At 48.3% G+C, this 22,197-nt stretch overlaps 1 protein-coding gene and 1 long non-coding RNA gene across 3 annotated transcripts in view; one reads left to right on the plus strand and one right to left on the minus strand.

The window, feature by feature from the left end:
- ZSWIM5 (zinc finger SWIM-type containing 5) overlaps positions 1-22,197 on the plus strand; it is a 153,209-nt gene that overhangs the window by 95,282 nt on the left and 35,730 nt on the right. For both annotated transcript variants that reach the window (XM_050961121.1, XM_050961122.1), the window contains exons 2-3: positions 9,105-9,461; positions 21,752-21,900. In XM_050961121.1, the coding sequence (XP_050817078.1) occupies positions 9,105-9,461; positions 21,752-21,900 (506 nt within the window). The remainder of the gene's footprint in view (positions 1-9,104; positions 9,462-21,751; positions 21,901-22,197) is intronic.
- LOC127054900 (uncharacterized) lies at positions 9,447-11,004 on the minus strand. The gene is made up of 3 exons (XR_007775361.1): positions 10,893-11,004; positions 10,648-10,786; positions 9,447-9,563 (listed from the first exon to the last, which is right to left on the minus strand). It is a non-coding gene; the product is annotated as an uncharacterized LOC127054900 (long non-coding RNA).

Consider the following 22,197-nt stretch of genomic DNA (forward strand, 5'->3'; position numbering starts at 1 on the left):
ACCCATCTAATTCAGCCTCATCCCTTTGTTACTCTCCTGAGGTTTTGCTGACAAACACAATTCCTCAAGGTATTAGCTTAATGCCTTATTTGCTCAGGGAATCTTGATCTTGCTTTGTTGAGTGTTAAGGGGAGGGAGAAAGAAAGAAATGTAAAATAAATAAAGCAGGGTCTTGCAGCCGAGGAAAGGGCCGGCCTCCCACACCATGCAAGGGACCTGCATGATAAGGTCTCACCTGATTGCAGCCCCTTTGCCTACGCCATCCATTAGTCACAGGAGGAAATTGCTTTCCAAGGGAAAAGGCTGAAATTCATATGAGCCATCTCTTCTCTAATTGGATCTCTAACCACTGATTCTGTGTTTTGCCGGAGAGAAATTACAATTGATTTAGCTTTTTCTCTTTCCGTTTTTTGCTGAAAAGACACATTTTCTCTGTGTGTGGCAACACCTGCCTAGGGCGCCTCTGTGAATCCTGGGCAATCAAAAGAGCAACAAGAAAAGTGGGTTTAATTGCACACATCTTCAGCAGAGTCTTTCTTGCACTTGCCGAACAAAAGGCCATCCCTGTGCTGTTTGAATGGAGCCTGGGAGGGCTGTACGGAGAAGTGCTCTCCATTACCATTGGAGGCAGACGATCCACTTTGCTGGAGCATTGTCATGTGCAGATGAGTTCACGAGCCCATCTTCTTTCCAACTGCAAGGTCAGGGACAGAGCAATTGTCAATTTCAGTTGACTGGAGCAATTGATCTATTAGCTAGAAAGCTTTCTGAGCGTTTGCTAACCTCCCTTTCTCACTGCATGCGCGCACCCAGAGATCTCTCTACAGAGCATGTGTATCCATGACAAATATTGACTGGTTTAGGTTAACCCTGGGAATGTTACTGTTGTGTTTTCTATCTTGGAAATGTGACCAAGAGTGGGTTATAAATAACACTCAGTGCTGCAATTATTATTCATTGCTAGTTATTGGTTTCACCCCATGGAAAAACAAATGGTTTTTCCGCTATGAGCTTGAGCTGCAGTCAGTGTGTGTTTATTAAAATCACTAAGGAGCCTGGATTCAGTTTAGTTTAAAATACCTTCCCGCGACAGCCTGGAAATTCTGAAATATTTTGGGTCACGTTAACCTTGTTTATACGACTCGTGTTGAGGGTTGCAACTAAGCCTGGACGCATCTGCTGAGTCCCATAAATATCCATGTCTTCTTTCCCATTTGTTTTTTCAAGTATTTATCTGTCTGAAGGTTGGGAGTCTTGACAGTCTTGCATGCTGCAAAACATCTGCGTATCCACAGGCAAGTCCTTCTGCAGATAGCGGCACACTGCCCCAGAATTGACCTTAGCTCCCAGCATCTCTGGGGGAAGGAGGGGCAGGAAAGTAAAGGCTGATGACAAAGGGTCGGCTAAAGTCCTGCAGCTGCCAAATCAACCTCATCCAGGAAGAGCCATATGATGCATGCCTTGTCATCCATTTATCACTACTACATGCCTGCTTTCCAGTCAGCTTGGTAATTGGACAGCGGCCTATTGTGCTGCAAACGCAGATCTGAAATTGGGTTAGTCTGATTAGATGTGGGTTCTTGGGAGCTGGGCGCATGGAGTAAGATGATATGCGTTGTAAGAGTGAAGGAGAGAGGCTGTGAAGCTGCCCACACCAGCAGCCGCTCTTTGTTGGCCAGCGTGCAAAGAGAAATTATTGAGGGTTTCTGGAAGCTGCATATATTGGCTTTCTCTTCGGTTACTAATATTGATCTTGAAGGTGCTTTCCCAGAATATTGGCCTGGTAGCTATGCAGTTACTTGACAGTTTAACGTACCAGCCTAGTAGCAAAATGTGTGTGTGAGAATAAATCAATCTCATCTTGTCATTTCAAACTAGTGTCCAACGTGTCCGTCTCATTCAGGGGAACAAAGGGTTACGTGCTGGACACCGGAGAGATGCCAACTTCCCTGCTTTTACACAGGAGCGACGCTTCCGAGAAGAGCACTTGAAGCTCTGTGATGGAGGGAGTCTCTGCGGAACACTGAAGTGCCTCTGAGAGGCGGCTGGGTCAGCGTTTCCCTGTCAGCTGGCTCTTGTTCGGTCCCAGCCATAGCAGCAAAGCAGCAAAGTGACTTGACCCTGTGCTACCCTGGTGTCATGAATCTGAATCCCAGAGTGGCTAGAACGGTGCTGTAACAAGTTAGCCCATTTTCCGGAGCTTGGTTTCTGTCAGGCAGTGCATGTTGGTCCTGTGCCAAATTCTGGGAGTGGTTGGGCCTTGATACATGCTGACTAACGGGATTGTGCTACTGCTTTATGGGAGACAACTGCACATGCCGTCCTGCAAGATCTAGCAAATCAAAGAACACATGTTCCAAAGGGGGATAACAGTTTAAACCTGTTTAATCAGGGAGTGACGCAGAGTCTATGGTAGAGCCCACGTGGAGCTGAACCCAGGTCTCCAGAGTCAAAGTCTGGTGCTTTACCAGCTTCTCCTCCCGTTTTTCCAACCTCTGTGTGCGGCTCAGACTCTAGAGGGCGTGCAGAGTAAGCATGGGTTACACTTGTTTCTTGGACTGCAGCTTCCTGTGCTTTCTCAGGTGAATTCGGTTTGGAAAGTTTGAGCAAAATCAGTTGAGCTGTATTGGAGTTGTACAGGCATCAAAACGTACGTTCTCTGTGTGTTCTGCTCAGAAATTTTGCACTTGGGTAATTCCCAGTCCTCTTAAGGTAGAAACTTCATATTTTTATGTATTTGTTTACTTTTGTATCTCTTCTGGGGGTTGAAATATAATCCAAACTTGAAGACAGTCGGCTCGGTGGTTTTAAAGTAACACGCATTCTAAGTTTGATAAACGTTATCTATGTGTGTCAACTTTATATTTTGTGTTTTTAAATGAATTTGTTAAGGATCCCACCATTAGAGATTCTTTTGTAAAGATCTTGTCAAATTTCATTTTCAGAACTTCCAGATTTTCTTCATTTTTGAGATCTACAAAATAAGAGAATTTGGCAATTTCTGACTTTCGCTGTCTTTGAATTTGTAGCATGAATGAGTTCTGTTGCAGATGGCTGGGTTTGCAGAACTCTGGTGAAGGTCTCCACTGGTGATGGTGAAACTGGAGGAGTTTGTAAGCATCTTTGGTTGGATAGATCTACAGATCAAGGGAGTTAGCATGGCCTTTAAGGGCACTTGTGTTGACACCTCAGTGGTCTTGTCTCACTTTCAAAGGTTCCGATGTTTGAACACACGGTGAAAGTTAGCTGGCTCGATTCTTCACGAATGTGTCAGAACACAGTCAAGTTGCTTTGTATAGAGCAGCCATGACAGAGCTGCACCTTAACAGGATGGAAGGGCTGCTGTTTGGAACAGAAAGAGAACCTCATCCTAGCCTGATGTCCATCCAGATCATGATACTCCTGGGTCCTCCGGGCCAGGAAGTCAAACCCCAGGTGAGTATGCATCTTCTGCTAGATCCCATTGTGGTTGGGACTGTACATACACGTAGTGAGAGCTTGCTAGAAACATACAGAGATGGAACTCCACTCTACCCTATACTGAATTTGTTTTATTCTGCAGATGTCACAGCAGACTAAACCTGCTGCACAAAGCCAGCTACTTATGATCAGTTTGGGAAAGGGGAATTTCTCTCTCCTGGATGCTGCGTACAGGTTAGCGCCCTGGTGCAGGACGTTTAAGCTTCATGTGGCCACTATCCCCAATCCATTTGGTAGGTAAATAGAGCTTATTTAGGAAGGAGATCTACCGTACGATTTAAACATTTGCAGCTCTGCTTAGTACAAACTTTATACACGCCTTGTTTAAACACCCTTAACCACTCTGTGACCTAGCAGTGACCTGCTGAAGCAGGTTTGATGAATCTGTGTATGTACGGAGCATGAATTTTGTGTGTTATAAATTGGGAAGTAGCCATAGTATTTGGAGCCTTTGTATAAATATTTCGGGTGTTGTGATGGGGGCAGGGAGGAAGCAGGTTATGAGAAACTGTAGCTGTTTCTTAGGCAAGTCAAGCTTGGATGAAATTTGACAAGACCTTAATTACGACTGAGAGACTTAATTTTTTCGTGATTTTTAAATCCTGGCACAGTCACTGTGCTGGCAGCAAATCAGACACTAAGTTAGTTTGTGTTAAATGCATGCTTGGAACAGAAGATAAAGTCCTAGATAAGCATTCAAATGTAGGAACTTCTTAAACTGAACTGCGGGGGAAGAACACAGTGCCAAATATAGGTCTCTTTGGCGTTACCTGCTCCAGTTTCGAGCGACAAAGGGAAACAAAATGACCTCTTTTGTAGCGTGTCCATTTCTCAGCATGATCGAGCCCCTCCATTTGCAGCAAGAGAATTCTGCTATGTTGTGGTCAAAGTGGAATGCATACAACTCTGCCGCGTAAGTTAGCTGACTACCCAGCAGCCATTGAAAAGCCATTCGCCAAATAGTAGAAGATGAGATGATGACATGTGTTGAATAGGCAATGTTTGCAGAGGGGAGTGGGATATGGGTCGTAGGGTGTTGACTGTGGGGTTACTAGGGGTTTGTACCTGTAGCAGGTAAGTGTTGCATTGTTGGGCAGCAACATTATATGTTGGGAGCCAGGGATAGGTGCTTAAATAGAGAATTATGTAAATAGACCAAGCAAAAACGGTATCCTTTAACCAATGCTCCCTAATCCCAGAGCTCCTCATCCCTGTAGCAACCACCCTCTCTTCAAATTCCCATTCACAGGAGTGGGGGCAGTGGGAGCCAGGGCCATGACAGCCTGGTGGGTCCCCAGCCTTGCTGCTGCGCTGTCTGGATCAGGAGGGGTTCCCCCTTGCCTTAGGCTTGGACGGTTCTCCCACTGGCTTACAGAACACGAACTGTGGGGACCTGCAGGTTTTCCTACCGCTAATGTAAATATTCCCAAATAACTGCCGCCATGTCCAATTCCCCTCTCTAGCCATGTTTAATTTCCAGCTAAGCTTATGATAAATATTTTGTTTAGCGTTTCTAGTTTATTTTATATAGACCTGCTGCCTTGACAGCTAGAATCTAAACTGACACATCAGGCTCTAGCACCAGATTAACTAGGCAGATGCCGGGATATTAAATGGTCTTATTTGCTGTAAAAATATAGGACCTGAATTGAGCTCACTCTTTTCCTTAGCATCACTTCAGTAGCAGACAGGAGATGGAGGGTCCGACGCTCCTCAGGGTCTCTGTTGGATTGGCACCTCGTACGCAGGGAACAGCTACAGAGTTTCTTAGCATAGATTGCCTGTTTGTTTCCCAGTCCAGCGTTTCTATGCAGAGGCTGGAGACCAAGCCCTGAGCCTGGCTTTCCAGCAAGGGTGTGGAACGTACTGGCTTTCTGTCCACTAGTGGCCAGATCGTGACCAAGCCTCGCTGAGAGAGGTCAGGCAGCAACCGTAATTCCGTGTCGCAGTGGAGACACAACTGTGGGGGTCAAGTTATGACTTGGATCCCAAGTAAACGTGAGTCACCCCATTCTCGCTCCTCACAAAACCACCAACGCTGTTCAGTAGTGGCCGGCCAGGGCCAGAAATGCCACTGCTCAAAATGGAGGCAGCTTCGAGAGTGGTTAATGCAAGAAGCTTGCATCCAGTGCGGTCACACTCTCGCTTTCACAAGTGTTAAACTCACACTCAAATACCCAGATTCAAGACACGGTTGTACCGGTGTAAAGTAAGTAGCTCTCTTAAGTTGGTGGCGTTCCTCTGGGTTTACACCAGTTAACTGATGATGCCCTGCCCCAAGGTCCCTGCAAAGCAAGCGTTTTAAGGCAGCATTTATAGCTAATAATTGGTCTCAAAGTTTGGGGTTTTTCTAATTAGAAAGAACTTTGTTTCACGTCCTTTTAACTCATTCAAAAAATAAACTGGAAGGAGCTGGCAGTGAAACTGAGGAGCTGGCCAAGTACCGCAGACCAAAGATGTGGTAAAACATAAACACTTTGGGGTTTCTCCTGGGGATTTCTGTAGCCCGGCTGTGCCAGAATGGCTTCGTGTGGAGTTAGGGGCTAGTTAATACACTGCCCCCTTTGGCTTTCCGCATAGATCTCAACACCACACTCAGTCCCGAGTGCAAATGAGAGACAGAGGGAGCATGCTCTATCCTGCCTATTTCTGAAGTTGAATGTTACCAAATTAGCTGCGTTTATCGACCACATGGACTGGGTTTTAGTCGCTCCAAATGGCAGAAGTCTGCTGAACAGGTCTATTTTTTTTCTCCCCCGGGTTCTAAAGTGAAAGCAGGCGTCCTTGACACTTAATCAGATTCGAATGTGGGTTTTGGCTTTGCTTTAAAGAGCCTGGCAGTGAATAGCTGGTTTTGATGCCATTTATTAAAAACCTCTGGTAGAATTTGTCTCGGAAAGTCTTTGTGAGGGTTGGCAAACGCACAAGGGTTTTATGCAGTTAATGTATTTTAATCTCTCTCTCTTGTCGTTAATTGTAACCCTTTCAGCCGTCTGCCGCCTGCTTCAGGGAGAGGGGAGGCCCTGGGGAGGCTTCCATTGAAATAGGTTCTTAATAGGCCTCCGGCGACACAGGCAAAGTGAGCATCGTCCCTGGGGAGGGAGGCCAGGACTGTGGTCGAGGTGCACTGGACTGCGAGTTGGGTTCTGGAGAACCACACTGGGCTCCCACATTGGCATACGGGGTGACCCCGGGCAAGTCAGTTAACTTTCCTGTGCCTTTGTTTTTGGTGGGAGAGGGGGAGCAGGGAGGAGAGGAACTAAATACACTTCGCAGCTCATTCATTTTGCCTCCTAGCGCCCTTCCCTGCTGCTCCCCCACCAAGGTAGGTAAGGATTGTTGGCCAGGACTTCCAAAGGTGACTAGTGATTTTGGGTGCCCAGCATGAGACACCTCAAACGGTGTCTGGTTTTTGGAAGATGGGTGCTCTGCACTTGGTTCCAGTTGGAGCCCTTAAAAATTGCCTCAGGTTGGGCCTGCAGATTCACAAGTTTCTTCTGCAGATGTTGGCCCGTAATCTTTACCTTCCTCCCTGGGCGTGTGGAGGCACTGTGAGGTGAAAGGCCAAATGCCTTGTTTGTGAAGTGCAGGGAGTTACTCTGCTGAGAGGCTCTGTCCCTGCCAAGTGTGATGGTTCATTTCCTTTGGTAGCTTTCTTGTGCAAAGAGCTCCCTGACAGACACTGGGATTTCTTAACTACCGTCTTAATTTCAAAAGCGGATGGATTAATATACAGTCTTCTCTCCACAACTTCACACCCCTTTGTTTGAGGTACCCTCCTTTGCCATGCACCAAAAGACCTTCCTTCCCTAAAACCCTTTTTCTCACCCTTCGTTTTCTCTGGCAGATCCTGTCTTTCATTTTCGTGTCTGAGGCTCAATTATGTATCCTGTTTCTTTCTAAATTGGAGTGGCTATTTGTGGCACGAGAGGTCCTGGTGTCAGAGGCATTTGCAACACGCCTATGTAGACCTTTTGTGCCTTGATCACAAATAGCAGGGAATATTTATTCCTCTGCTTCTGGCTCATCAGAATTGGTGATGCTCTTGGTTTTAAGAGCCACCAGACCTTTTCCCAGTTGACCCGGGAGATGTGTGTGTGTGTGTCCTCTAGTTAACAAAGGAGCATTTTGGTTAGGCAGTGCAGCTCAGTAATGTTAAACCCTGCCTGTGGCTGTGGATATGAAGGGTTCGACGCAGTGTGTTTGACAGGCAGAACACTATGTAGCCGTGGAACAGAAATTCCATTGAAGCTCTGTGCCCCAGCTCTGAGAGGGATGTAATTCATTGAACAAACGAACGTGAGTTTAAAGTTCACGGAGAAGCAGACAATGCTGCCGAGCTGGAAGTGTTTGAGGGAGGGTCAGTCCCCTGCATTGTTTGTTCCAGCCCTTTAGAAAAGCGTGTTTTTCCTGTGATATCTGAAAGCAACCTGGCTGGTTGAGAGACTGAACAGGAACCTGCATGGTGTTAAAATACATCCTCGTCAGGGAAACGGAACGTATCGGCTGGTTCCTCTTAACTCCAACGCGTATGTTCCAATCACCTAAATAAGACAACACCAGGCACGCAGGGCTTGCTTGTGTTAGTAAGTGCTAGCAAGACTGGGCCCTGTGTCCTTGAGGGAATTCAGAGATGATGCTTGGAAGAATGGATACTGCACAGAATAGCTCTACTTTTTTCTTTAGACTTGGCTGTTAAATAAAGCGGCTGAAGGAGTGTTTGTGTGTGTCAAAGTATAGCCACCCGATTGGCGTCTGTTCGAGCAGAGCTCTGTTTGTAGCTTTCAAATGGGAAGTGTATGTTACAGGTCCTCCCCAGCCGGCAGGGACAATAGCAACAGGCACATACTGAGGGAGATTCGTTCTGGAGCAGCAGCTGTGTATTTTGTTTGGATGATTTAAGCTGAATGCTGCGGAGACAGGACATTAGGATTATGGAGCGGCGTGCAGGGGCAGAGTTCTGCAGAGCTGGCGGTTTCTTGGACCCAAGGTGTAACTGATTAGCGTGTCGTTGTCCTGGAATGAGGCAGGACGAGGCAGCATCCTACCTATCGAGCTATCCCTGCTCCCCTCTGATCGGCCCGCTGCCAACTCATTCAGTTCTCAGACACCTTTGTGGTTTCTCTAGGTTGGGCCACGTGCTTGGCAGGCGCTCCCCAGAAACCCACAAAGCCATCTCAGTATCCACCTTCAAATGCCACCTCAAAACTCCTTCATCCTGGCTCCTGCCAAAACCTAGCCACAGTTAAGCTGCTGAGGTCATGCTGACCAGTATTGTCTCATTTCTTCCCTCCGTCTGCGTGTATCCATCTGTCCTCCCTTGCCTTATATTGAGATTATAAGCTCCTTGGGGCAGGAACTGTCTGTCTGTTCTGTTTGCACAGCAGCTTGCTGGGTGGGATCTGGTCCATGACTGTGGCTCCTCGGAGCTACAGTAATACCAATAATTACGCAGTCCGTGGACTCAGTCCTCACCAAAGAGTTACATTTTGGGTGCTGGTTTTTGGAATACGCAGATGCTTGCAGATATTCACACCATCAGCGTTCCAGAGTGGGATTGTGTTGGTGGCCGTTTGCAAAGCTAAAATTGCCTTTCTTGATTCCCTCCCCCCCCCCCCCCCCAGGATTCCACCTGAGCGGGACAGTAACAGAGCCAGCAACGGCGACAGAACCAGAGATGACCTACAAAGTCGCCATCAGCTTCGACCGCTGCAAGATCACTTCCGTGACGTGCGGCTGCGGGAATAAGGACATTTTTTACTGCGCGCACGTGGTGGCACTCTCGCTGTACAGGATCCGCAAGCCAGAGCAGGTGAAACTCCGTCTTCCCATCTCAGAGACCCTTTTCCAGATGAACAGGGACCAGCTACAAAAGTTTGTTCAGTATTTAATCACAGAACACCACACCGAGGTACTGCCAACTGCCCAGAAACTGGCTGATGACATTCTGTCCTCCAACTCCGAGATCAACCAAACGCATGGTAATTCTTACGGCTTGTTTGATGACTTGCAGTAATATCTTTAGGTTCGGGGGCTTGCAATAGAGATTGCACAGTAGTGGACGCGGCCTTGCCTGTCTGCTTCTGCCCAGAGAGAGATGAAAAGGAACAAATTAAATTGACAGCCAAGCGCCTGCATTAGTATCACATCGGCATTCGATGCTTGTATCTGCTTTGGTCTTTGTTGTTGGCTGCATGTTTATTCGCTGGCCATTGGATCACACAGACAGATACAACCAAGGGTCACAGATGATGTGCGATAAATAGCACAGAATAGAGGGGGAAGGGAGAGTCAAAGGCAGGGGTTGGGGGAGGGCTGCATGTGGTTGTCTCCTCTAAGGAGTCCTTGGTGGGTTAAAGCACAGGACAGGGAGTCAGGAGAACTGCTCTGGCTCCTGGCTCTGCTCTGGCCAACTCACCTAACCCTGGGAAATCTTGGCAAATGCTCACTCTTCCCGTTCCCGACTCCGCTCCACCAGCGTTAGCTGTGTGCGGAGCCCCGGTGCAGCACCATGGGAGCTGTGCCAGCCCAGAGCTGCATTAGAAGATGCTTCAAACATTGCCCTCTCCTGTGGGGCTAACCCTGTGGTAGCCAAGTGTTGATGAGGCGTTAATCTCGCCATGCATCTGTTTGCCAAGTATAAAATGAGCATAGCAATCCCGCCCTACTTCAGCAGGGTGGGGGAGTTGTGAGGCTCAGTTCACGTTTATAATGTGCTGCGAGATCCTCCTCTGGAAGGTACTGTATAGGTGAGTATTAGTATGATGCTTTTGGTCCAGGGATCTGAGCGCAAGGTTTAGTGCCAGGATCTCCTTCTTTCTAATCCGGCTTCTGACGTGGCCTTGAGCTAGACACATACAACCAGGTTTTTCAGAGATGAAGAGCATCTTCAACTCCTTTTGACTTCAGTGGGGTCTCAGGATGCTCCGCACCTCTGACAATCAGACCGGGAGTCACTGTGTCTATTCCTCCAGCTGTAAAGAGGAGTTGATAATACTTCTCTGCTGCGTAAGGGTGGTGTGGGGATGAACATGTGTAAAGTGCCGTGAAGAGGGAAAGCCCAATATAAGGGTAAGTAGGATCAAAACTGGTCTGAATCCCTGTGTAGAGCAAAGTTAGTGTTTAAGCAAAAAATGTTGGCAGCTCTCTTCTCGCTCTGAACCTTACCTTTGGGGTGTAGTTGGAGTGAGAGCCATTGCGTAGCGCTTCTTTCTCCAGAGTAGGAAGAGCCCGAAGACCTGTACAAGGGGAATTCGTTTGTTGCTGTAGTCAGCAGATAGCAGCCAAAATCTTGTTGATTCCAAGCCTTGTAAAAATACAGACAGTTTTTTAGTTAGTGTCTCTATTTTAAAGTTTGGAGTGGTGAAATATTCTTTTAAAAAATCCTCTCTCTATATATACTAACAAATTACCTTGATCTGACAAAGCAACACATGCTTACTAAGTGTAGGGGTGTGATTAGCTATCCAAAGATTCATGAATGAGATAGCTCTGATGCCAAAACTTAAATACCACATGCCTTCATCCTTGGAGATGACACAGACACGGTTCCTGGAGTAGAGAGAGAGAGATCCATAATGCTTTGACAAACCCTAAATCAGTCGATCTCTCCCACTGCACTAGGATTCAAAACAGGGTTCAAAGAATTTAAGATAAATCATCAGTTCCCTCAGATGTCTTGGAGTCTAAGGGGCCCAGTAGAAAATGTTAGTGTTCTAAGGCACCTGTTGTCCAGGTTTTAGCTTGGGAACCAGATCAGTATTGCAAACTTTTATTAGTACGCAATGCACTCTGGATGCCACCAATACGCACAGCAGTTATATGGAACAGGCATCTTGAACAACAAGGCCTAAGACAAGGAACCCAGGAAGTTCTGCAGCCTCCATCTGAAGGGGTTGTGGGTACCAGATTGCGAGTACACCGGAGTTCTCCAATGGCTGAAGCTGGAAGCAATCTGAAGTAGGCCTAGTCTATTTTTCCCTTGCCCTGCCCTTCTTTTCCAAACCCGTGCCAGCCTAGGACAGTCTTTCTGTATTCTTGAAGCTGGGTGATTTAAAACTTTGTAGATTTTTTTTTTTTAATTCACCCACCTCTTTGGGAAGTTGATTCAGTTCCCCTGAAAGTTCTATCATATGGCTATACTTGAAATGGTACTTTTAAGACATATTCCCTAATCTCCTCCTCCCTCCCCCGTTGTTTCTGGTCTTGTCTGACTGAAACCCTCCGGGGGCCAAGATTTAGTCTCCTTCATGGTGTTAAAAATGAGGGAGACTTTCAGCGTGTTGGCCTCTACAGCCTGAATCAGCCTGAGGTTACTTTGTCTTGGAGAAGGAGCTGTCTGCCCTGAAATCCCACCTTTCTGTGAAGAGAGAGCGTTCACAGGTCAGATCAATGTTAAATATTCCCTGCCTGGCTCTGCTCACAGAAGAGGATGCTTTTTGTAGAGGTGCATGTATCGATCAGCCTGCCCCAGGTGTCCAGCCCCTGTGATTCACACTTACTAACCAGCCTCATTCTGAGCTGTCAACCCTTCAGCGCGGTGAGTCATGCGGGGGCAGCATCGTCTAGTGATTAGTGCAAGCAGCTGGGAATTGGGTGTGTTCTGACTTGCTGGGTGAGCGTAGGCTCGTCACGTAACCTCAGTGAAATAAAATTGGGATGATGATGATCAAGTTCCTCCCAGAGTTCCTCAGCGCATTCGGAGCAGTCAGCATGGAGCATCGTGTGTAGCCAGCTGTGTCCGGCAGCCCATTTGGGTGTGTTAGTATTAGGGCTCGTTCCTGTTACTGTCAGGGAGCCAGGGCGGTTAATTTCCACATTGGGCTTAGATCTGCTCAAATCCCCTCCCTAGCGGGACATAGGGGATCTCCAGCGTTCCAGGGATGTAGCTGAAGAGTGACAAACCATGGCATCGATCGAAGGGGGCCGCCGAAGGTGCCCCTCATGATCCCTGTCAGTGACCATCGGTCTGTTTCGCTACGTCAGGCATGGGCTCGAATGGAACCTTGCAAAGACTCATAATGAAAGTGTCTCACCCTCTTAACCCGTCTGTGTTCTGAGTCTTCTCTGGCAGTTTTAATAAGGTGACCACAGAGACTTTCATTATGAGCATTTTCCCCCAGGGGGAGTTTCATGGGCTTGCAGTAAAGGTTAATGTGACCCCCAGAGACGGCACAAAATGGTGGGCTTGCTGTCATTAACGCTGCAGATCAAACTCCGTTTCTTATCCTTTTTCCTCAGCAGTCTGCCTCAGCTGGTAACGGCCCTCACGCAGCTGGCGGCAGCAAGGGGGAGCTGCTAAAGGGGCAGACTGAGCTGGTTGTGGCTGTTTCTGCTGCAGTACAAACAAAAGCTACTGGAAGTCTTCCTCTCCCCTTCAACCCCTGCGCCCCCTGCTCTTCCTGTTGGGAGGGTTTCTTATCGCCCTGCTAGCTGCCTGCCCTGGATCGATTCCCAGCTCCTGAGAGCTCCCGGAACTCGAATTTGTGCCTTACACAGAGGGGACAATGATTTTGGTTGGTGCGGTACAGAACATGAGATCATGGTTCTGCCCCAAGGCAGTCTATGACAACAGAGTTAGCGCATGGTGCAGATGCAGGAGGGAGAGCCGTTTGGGGGGGGGGGGTGTGGGAAGGGTTCTCTAGCAGTGGTTCCTCAAATGGGGGGATTAGCTGATGCCACACGAGAGAAGTGTGTCTTTGAGGAGGTAACGAGGGGGAAAGATTAGGAGACTCTTTGAACTGGGCTGGGGAAGTGTGTTCCAAGTGAAAGGCTATTGCGGGAGAAGGCTGTGAAGCGCCAGGATTCATTCTCAACGTAAACGGGCTCAGGGACACAGTAGTAGGAGATGGAGCCCAGAGGGCTCTGAATAGCACCAGTGGAACTCTGGCAACGCTGGTCAGTTTTCACTGCGGCAGCCTGACGAAGGTCTGAGCAGCAGCAGAAGTGTTGGCTGCCAGTCAGTCTGCAGACTCAGGAAGGCAACTCTGCATGAGTTTCTTTGGTTCACGTTTGGAAGCTAGCTCTGAAAAAGATTTGAGGGTCATTGTAGCTCATCCCCTGAACATGGGCACCCAGTGTCACGCTGTGACCAAAAGAGGTAATGGGAGCCTGGGATGCATCAACAAGGGAATCTTGAGTAGGAATGGAGAGGTTATTTTACTTGTCCCCGTGGCACTGGTGCTAACGCTGCTGGAATCCTGTGTCTGGCTCTGGTGCCCACAATTCATGAAGGATGTTGGTAAATGGAGAGGGGTCAGAGAAGAGCCTCGAGAATGATGAAAGGATTAGAAAATCTGCCTCCTAGTGATAGCCGCAAAGAGCTTCACAAAGAGAAGGTTAAGGGGTGACTTGATCACAGTCTCTAAGTACTTACATGGCAAACAGATATTTAATAACAGACTCCTCAGTCTAGCCGGGAAAGCTCTAACACCGACCGAATTCAGACTGGAAATAGGGTATCGGATTTTAATGAGGAGGGTAATTAACCGTTGGAACAATTTACCAAGGGGCAAGGTGGGTTCTCCATCACTGATGATTTTTCAATCAAGACTGGATGCTTTTCTAAAAGCTCTGCTCTAGGAATTGCTGTGGCCTGTGTTCTACAGGGGGTCAGACTAGATGATCACAGTGGTCCCATCTGGCCTTGGAATCTACGTATCTATAAGCCCCTCGGTGTATTTAAACCGGTTCTTCAAGCCCTGCCAGAAGGTTGGGGTTTGGATCAGCATTCCTCAGTAGAGGGAAAAATTAGGTTACTGCTGGGGAAGGAGAGGAGCTAGATGGCTTAAACAGATGTTTCCCATTCCAGCTTCCCCTCTCGCAGCTCTGACCACATCAGCCCTTCTCAGAGCCTTTCCATTGCGTCCTGCATGAAGCTGAAGCTTCTCATCCTGACCTTCAAGCCTCTGTCCCAGGGCTTTGGGCTGGAAGGCGGAGGGCGAATGTTTCAAGCCTTACATGGTGTTAGTCTCGCTGGCAACATCACTGCTGCAGAGCCAGGCACTAGGAGGGGGGTGATATGGGGCACGCCTCTCCCTGGAGCATTGCATTTACACGTATCTGTCCCTTGAGGTGTCTGTCAGTTCAGCTCTTGGTCAGCCCGTGTGGCGGTGAAACCCTCCCTCTTCCTGCTGTTGATTTAGCGTGTGCCTAGTTGTCTAGCCAAGCGATGGGATCTGCAGTGGCGTGATGCAGTTCTTTGAGGCCACCGCAGAACCTAGGCAGCAGGCATTCCTTGACAACATGCTGCGTCGTCCGTGTGGCACTGCAGTTGCACAGAGAGCTGTCACAAATGCCACAGCGCTACTGGTTGGCTACACAGAGACCTTGCCCGGTCCGGAACCTGTTCAACAGGGACCACTGGCGATGGGCTGGTCAGAACCAGGCGGGCAGATTGTGAGGCCAGCGACGAGGGACTGGTTGGGGATTATAACAGATCCATGCCTCTTGTCAGAGTGTTTCTGCCCTAACATCCTGGCTTGGCGGATGAGACCATAATGGGTGACTTGATGGCAGATGTGTGGCTGGTGGTTTAAAAGGTCGTTGTGCAGTGGCAGGCTTGGGCTGGCGCTTACATTCTCCAGTAACTTGCCAGTGGCGACCTCTCGGCTGATATGGGGAGGAGCGATATTGCTCAGAACTGGGAGCCATGAGAGTGGAGTTGGACGCAGGGTGCCGGAGATGATGCACACGGTGGCATGTAGCTGCGTGTGTGAGATGTGTGGTTTCCCATCCTGTTTAAACATGGTTCCGGCTAACACAGCTTGAGCAGCTGTACCATCAATTCTCCTGCCATTGCTGGTAGGAGAGGAGCTTCCAGGACTACTGCTCTGACCTGACTCAGTTTCAGTTACTGTATTTGATTTGTACGCTGGGTCGCTTGTCTAAATCCTGAGGCTTCCTTAGAAAACCTCATCTGATCTTGTTTAGTTTAAAAAAAGGGAGCGGCGGTTTGAGAGACCCATGAAAAGACATGACCCTCCACTTCTCTGCTATTTTTATCTCGTTATAGGTCATTTGCTTTCCTAGTGCCTGTTTTTCCCCTTGAGCTTTTGTCTGGGTGGCTTCCATTCACTTCTGTTTTCTCTCCAAACGTCAGAGAAGCAGCCCAGCGGGCTTTCCGTAAGGCCCCATGTGCAATCATAAGACATTCCTCCTGGGCTTTGGGGCAGGCCATGACTAAGCTGGCTTTGAGATCTGCTTCAGGTTCTTCCCGAGCTGTCAGGTCCCAGGGCAAGTGCCTCACAACACTGCTGACCTCGCTCAAAGCTTCCAGTCAGTCCACGGGAGGTTGGCTGGGAAGCCCTGAAGCGGAAGCCCTCAGCACCCTAGGTAGGAGCTGAAGCTCAGACTGTGCTTCAGTGCACATCTACCAGCAGCAGCCTTGTGGTTCTGTTTGGCTCCTCGTGGCTGGAGAAGAAGGTGCTGCCTTCCTAGCCTTTGTTCATAGGGGTTTTGCTCCATTTCCAGATTAAAAAAAAAAAAATTTTTTTCCTTCTCTTTTTACCCAGATTTTTTTATTTGTCATCCCCCCCTCCTTTTTTTTAAAGCACTTGCCTATTAAATCTCTCCCATCCCAAGTGCTGATGTGGCCAAGGGCATCTCTCTCTCACACAGAGGTACAACCAGATGCCAGTCTCATTCAGTCTCCTTGTTGTGGGCCGTAACTGTGTAGTTGCAAGCTTGTGACTTTTTTTGCAAAGAGAAGGAAGGCAGGGAGGGGCTGAGGTCTGCTGCAGTCCTGTGTGTTCTGCAGAATACTCTGTCCAGGCAGCTGGAGCAACAGAGGCTGCATTATGTGGCTTTGAGATACTACAGTGATGAGGGATGTTTAAATCCCTAGACAAATACTTTTGAAAGCAGGGGGTTGGGAGAGGAAACCAGCGTGAAACACAGTGGATCATCAGATGTCCCAGAAGCAACACCAGTGAGCCCCAGGACAGCACGATCTCTGAGCCATACATAGATCTACTGTCTGAACCGCCATGAGGCCAGGCTTTCTGCTTTATCTCCTTTATTCCTCCCCTGCCTGTCCCTCTCCTGGCCCAGGCAACTCCTTTCTCACATCTCTTTTTGTGACCGCTTCTGCATTTGGTTAGTGAACATACTTCCTGGGCAGGCACATGGCTGTGGAGCTAGGCAGGGGTTGTCGGTCTTTCTTTCACACCTCTGACCCTCTTGGGTGAAGGACTTCCTCAGAGGAACTCCAGAAGAATCACATTAGGAAGCACCCATCGGAGAACTTGGCCATGCTTAAGCACTTGGAGTATCGACACAAGGGCCCTGTGGCCTTTGGAGGCTAGCCAGGAAATATCTGAATATTCATTGGTGTTCTGCTTTTCTCCCGTCCACTGCCATGTGAATGACTCTCTTCCTTGTAATCATGTGAACAGAGCTAGGTTCCAACTGCTCTCCACAGCCAGACGCCGGGGAGATGTGGTCACTTACGTTCCGAGACGGAACTGGGTTTTCTGCAGATCTAGCAACTGATTTCTTAGCCATTTGTTTTCTCTTCTCTTTAACCCCAGGTTGATAGCTTTGATTCTCTGGTCTAGCTTTGTTTCCCATAAGGAGACCTCTGTACGTGGATGGGAAATTCTTAAGTGTTGGGGCTGGAGTAATGGATGGGACTGTTCGGCTGGCACTAGTTGTACCAATTTCATGTGTAACTGTACTTCTGAAGTCTGTGTGATGGTTTTGCAGCCTTTACAGGTGAGATGTGTGGAGGTGGTTCTTTAAATGTTGGAAATCTGTCAAGCATATCTGAAAACAGGGTTTTTAGACCAGGCATGATAAGCAGCATTTTAAGCAGACTTGAGACCTGCTTTCCATGCTGTTCCCTGCTAATTTGGAGGCCGGACACAGAACCACCCTTCAGTTTTACTTACATCACCACATTCTGCTGGCTAGGTTACCGCAGTGTTTGAATTGGCAATATACAATTGAGTGTTCCTATCATTAATATTTAAACATCTCACAAATCCCATTATTTACTCTTACATGTTTGTCTATTTCCCCGGTGTAATTGGTAATACGTTATCTGCTCTTCCCGGTTGTCTGTGTAGGAGTCTGATATTACAAACATCCTCTATGAATCTTTTATATTAATGCAAAATAAATTCACAAGTAATAACTAGGTATTTATTTTGAAGTGCAGGAAGTATGTTACCATTCAACTGAAATATAAAAATTGGATGTGAAAACCGGGTGGCTTGTTATGGTGGAGGGGGACAATATTACATACAAAATCCACTCAGACGCTGCTTCTTTTTGCCATCACGTTTTTGTTTAGAGCAGTGACCATTATAACTGATTGCCGGATGGAAATAATGGCCGTGCTACTCAGGACCCCTGGATCATTCCAGTTTTGCATATTTTTAAACAATCCTCTTGTTCATTACTCTTGGGTTTAAACTTTAAACCCGGTGGCCTCATTTTTCAGAGGCGCTGAGTGTCCGCAGTTCCCAGTGATGTCACTTACCACTCATCACCATACCTAGCTCATGTATACAGCCCTTGGATGTAAAGAGCCATCTCAGAGCTATGTATTATTGTTATTTACATTTACAAAGGAGGTCAGTATCACCCCCCTTTTGCAGGTAGGGAAACTGAGTCATGGAAGGGAAGTGACTTGCCCAAGGTCAGCCAGCAAGCCAGTGGCAGAGCCAGGAATGGAACCCAGGTCTCCCGAGTCCCAATCCAATGTCCGATCTGTTAGTCTGCGCTGTTTCCCTAGGAACATGGGAATTGTCAGACTAGATCGGACCCAAACTCCATCTACCCAGGATTCTGTCTCCAACAGTGGCCAGTGCCAGATGCTTCAGAGGAAGGGCTAGGAACCCCACAGTAGGCCGATGTGGGTACTCTGCACCCTATGTAGCTCTCTTCTTAATCCCTTGGTTTAAGTTCTGAAGTATGCAAGTTTTTATATCCTTCAACCCTTTTTTTGGTTATGAATATCAATTACAACTCTGGGTATTCTTGTTATCCATGTGAACATCCAGCCTTTCTTTGATCTTGCTAAATACTTGGCCTCGTTGACTTCCTGTGGCAATGAGTTCCACAGTCTAATTGCATATCATGTGACAAAGTATTTCCTTTTATCACTTTTAAATCTGTCACTTTTCAATTTCATTGACCGCCCCCTTGTTCTTATGTTAGGAGACACTAGGTCTGTCTACACGAGGATAAAAGCCCCATGGCTGGCCTGGGTCAGCTGACTTGGGCTCGCAGGCTAAAAATGGCCATGTAGACATTCAGGGCGGGACTCTCCACTCTTGCAGGGTCCTAGAGCCTGGGCTCTAGCCTGAGCCCAAACATCTAAACAGCAATTTTTCAGCCCCTCATCCTGAGCCCTGTGAGCCCAAGCCAGCTGCCCAAAGCCAGCTGCGGGTTTTTTATCCCCGTGTAGACAGATCCATTGAGAGCAATGGGTGCTCAGAACATTACAAACCAGGTCATGAGAGGAAGGTCTGGCCCAGTGGTTAGACACGGGAGACCCAGGTTCAGGTCCATGCTCTGCCTCAGACTCCTTGTATGACATTGAGCAAGCCCCTAGGTCTCTCGGTGACTCTGTGAAATGGGATAGCAGCACTTCTCTACCTCTGTCCAGGGGTGATGTTTGGATAAATACGTTGCAGGCTGGAGGGGCTCAGGGAGTGTGGTGATGGTGTCCAGATAAGTGCCTGAGATAGGTCAGGTCAGAGGTCCCTGGCTCTGGGTAGTCACACCACTCGCTCTCCTTCCTTAGTGGGCGAGGGAGAGGAGCTAACCAGGAATACAGACGAAAGATGTTTAAACTCCAGCCCGGTGTTGATCCAAAGGGGTCTCAGTCCCTTGGGCCCGTTCCTTCAGCCGAAGTCGTAGGGTTTGGCCGTCGGTGTTGGTGAAATCAGGATCAGTCCGTTGTCTCTAGTTTAATGTCAGGAGCGCCGCACGGCTCCCTTTGGACTTAGCCAGTGTCTGTTCATTTCCTTCCTACTGTTTTAAATTCTGCCCCAATGATATTGTCCCATCAATTGCAATTTCCTCAGCAGCATAATTTAGAGTCAGTATCTTCCTTGGGTAGGGTACAGTGTATGCCTAGGGCTTGGCTGGGAAGTCCCGCACGCGTTGATTGCTAGCAAGGATTAAAGGAGGCTTTTAAAAGGGGTGTAGAAAAGACAAGTAATTGTATCTTATTGGGTCAGATATGTTCAGTATCTCACCCAACAGGTGGCAAAGTGGCTTAGGTTTGTTGCCCTCTCCTCGGAAGCAGTTACCTGGCTCCACCAGAAGTATTAGAATTGGACTTTAGAGGAGTTGTTTTCGATCCATGGACGTAGCAGCATTGACTGTCTCTCGTCGTTTTCAAAGAGGGCCCTTCTGGGAGCTGAGTGCTCTCAGGATTGGGCCCATTGCCCGGCGCGGGAGCTGACTGGCTGGCGTGCCGGTCTAGTTCCTAGAGGTGGAGAACCTGCCGGAAGCTCTCCGTGGCCCAGCTACAATCAGGAAGATCAGAGCTGCCTTTCCCAGCCAGCGGGTCGGGACAGTAGAGATGTGCTTTCCTGGTCACATTCCTGCAGAGCAGAGAATACCTCATACAGCTTTAATTGGAAACATTTTAGCCCCTGCTTTCCCTCTGCTGGCTGTGCGGTGTCCTGCTGTTCCAGTGCTGACCCCCTCACTTGTTCAGGAGTGAAAATAGGCAGGAGAGAAGTAGGTTACAGTTCAGCGGAGCATGCTCCAGGCTCTCCGATTTTTCATCGTGACCATTTTTCACCGAGGAGTTTCTGTTGAGCCCTTTTGCTGTATAGAACCAGAACGGTCTTGCATGGGGAGCCGGAGTGTTTTGTTATCTAATGTCAAGCATCCAGATGCAGAGATGCTGATAGTTTTCACAAAGTAGCAGCATTGTTCGGCTGCTCACAAAGCTGCCTTTGAAGAATGTGAAAGGTTTTAAAATACTCTATATTTGTGGTCAGCGCAAATCGATAGCAGCTCCAAGATGCAAAATGTTTTTTAATTCAACAGGAGGGCTGCACAGCTGAGTGCTTGGGAATAAATATTGCTTTGTGCTCGACAGACACAAACTGCGTTTTATCTAGTGGCTTCTGAGGAAAAAAATCCTGTCAACTGGGTCTTTCATCTCCAAGCTTAGCTCCTTTTGACTTTGCAAGGAATGTCTTGGAAGCTGCCGTATTTGGGTGTCTTCCATGCAAACGGCAAACCAGGCTGGGCATATCAGCTGTGCTGCCAGCTGCTGTTCTCCACCAGCTCTGGAACTGTAACCGAGTTAGTGTGAGCCTGCAAAGCAAGGGACGGTCATTGATGGTGAGTATGAATGTAGCAAAACAGATAGAAGAATTTGAAATACAAAAAGGAGAATGAGAGAGGTGTGAAGGAAAACCAGATCCTCCTCTTTCTTTCTCTAAGAAGCTGCGATTTTCCCTTTGAAATATCCTGATTCAGCTGTTAGAAAATATGGCTCAGCCCCTGCAAACCTTGCTCACACAAGCAGATCTGCTGAAGTTGATGGGGCCACTCGGGGGAGTGAGGACTGCTTGTCTGAGGAAGGTTTGCAACAATAGGGGCAAAAAGAAATCTCCAAACACTAGGAAGAGGCCAGATGAAAACCTCAGCCGTCTGCTGTAGTGACATTGCCCCTATCCTCTTTGTAGTTAAAAGAAACCAGACTCACTCCTTATCTCTAACTTTACTTAGCAGAGGAGCATGGGGGGAGTTGGGTTCATTTTATCCCTCTCCACCACCACTTTGGTTTGTCATCTTGGGCCCTGATCCTGCCAGTAGATCCACATGGACACCAGAACGCCTCCTGGCACAGGGCTTACTGGGGTATAATTGCAAGATCAGCGCGTTGGAGTGTGAACTGAGCCCTTCGATGCCTAACCCTGAACATTCCCCAATCCTTTGACTTCTCCCCTAGGGTCTGTTCTCCCCTTTCACTCACTTCGCCGGGGAGTCCCCCTTCCACTCCTAGTCAGTGACCTCTTCGCGTCCCTTGGCCTAGGTTGGTGACAGAAAAGGAGAAACACAAGCATTCGCTGACCATTACAAAATGAATCATGAAAAGTTCTTGGTGGTGGTAGGGCCTGTAGAGGGCTTGATGCTTGTTTCTCTCTTTGTTAACGAGCGCCACGTTTTAGGCCTCACGCCGGCAGGCAGCATCTCTTGCAAGTCGTTGGGCCTCTTCCACTGGGGAAGCGTGCCAGGGGAGAGCGCCCGGGTCTGGCGCCTGCAGCAATAAACGTGATCGCCTCCCTTTCCACAGGTGCGCCAGACCCCACCGCTGGCGCCAGCATCGACGACGAAAACTGCTGGCATTTGGACGAGGAGCAAGTGAGAGAACAAGTGAAGCTGTTCCTGTCTCAGGGAGGGTACTACGGCTCTGGGAAGCAGCTCAACTCCATGTTCGCCAAGGTGAGCCGTTGGTTACTCTTTTCCTTGTGGAATTCTCTGGTGCTCATCCCCATGTGCGCCTCACCCTGTGCTCAGCTGGGAATCGTTGTGTAGGGGGCTGGGCTTTCAAAGGCACAGCTTGGCCCTCTATTGACATAGCATGTTGCCATCCAGCATGTCCGTTCCAGGCCATGATCTCCTCACTAGGCTGCCCAGAGTGCTCCAGGAAGTGGCTTCCTCCTCGCTCCCATGTCCTCTGCCAGCGTGGGTTGTGGGAGGGCTGCCAAGCTGGGTATCCAGGAGCAATACAAGTGAACG

Source organism: Gopherus flavomarginatus, chromosome 7 (genome assembly GCF_025201925.1).
Source record: "Gopherus flavomarginatus isolate rGopFla2 chromosome 7, rGopFla2.mat.asm, whole genome shotgun sequence".
Taxonomy (NCBI): Eukaryota; Metazoa; Chordata; order Testudines; family Testudinidae; genus Gopherus; species Gopherus flavomarginatus.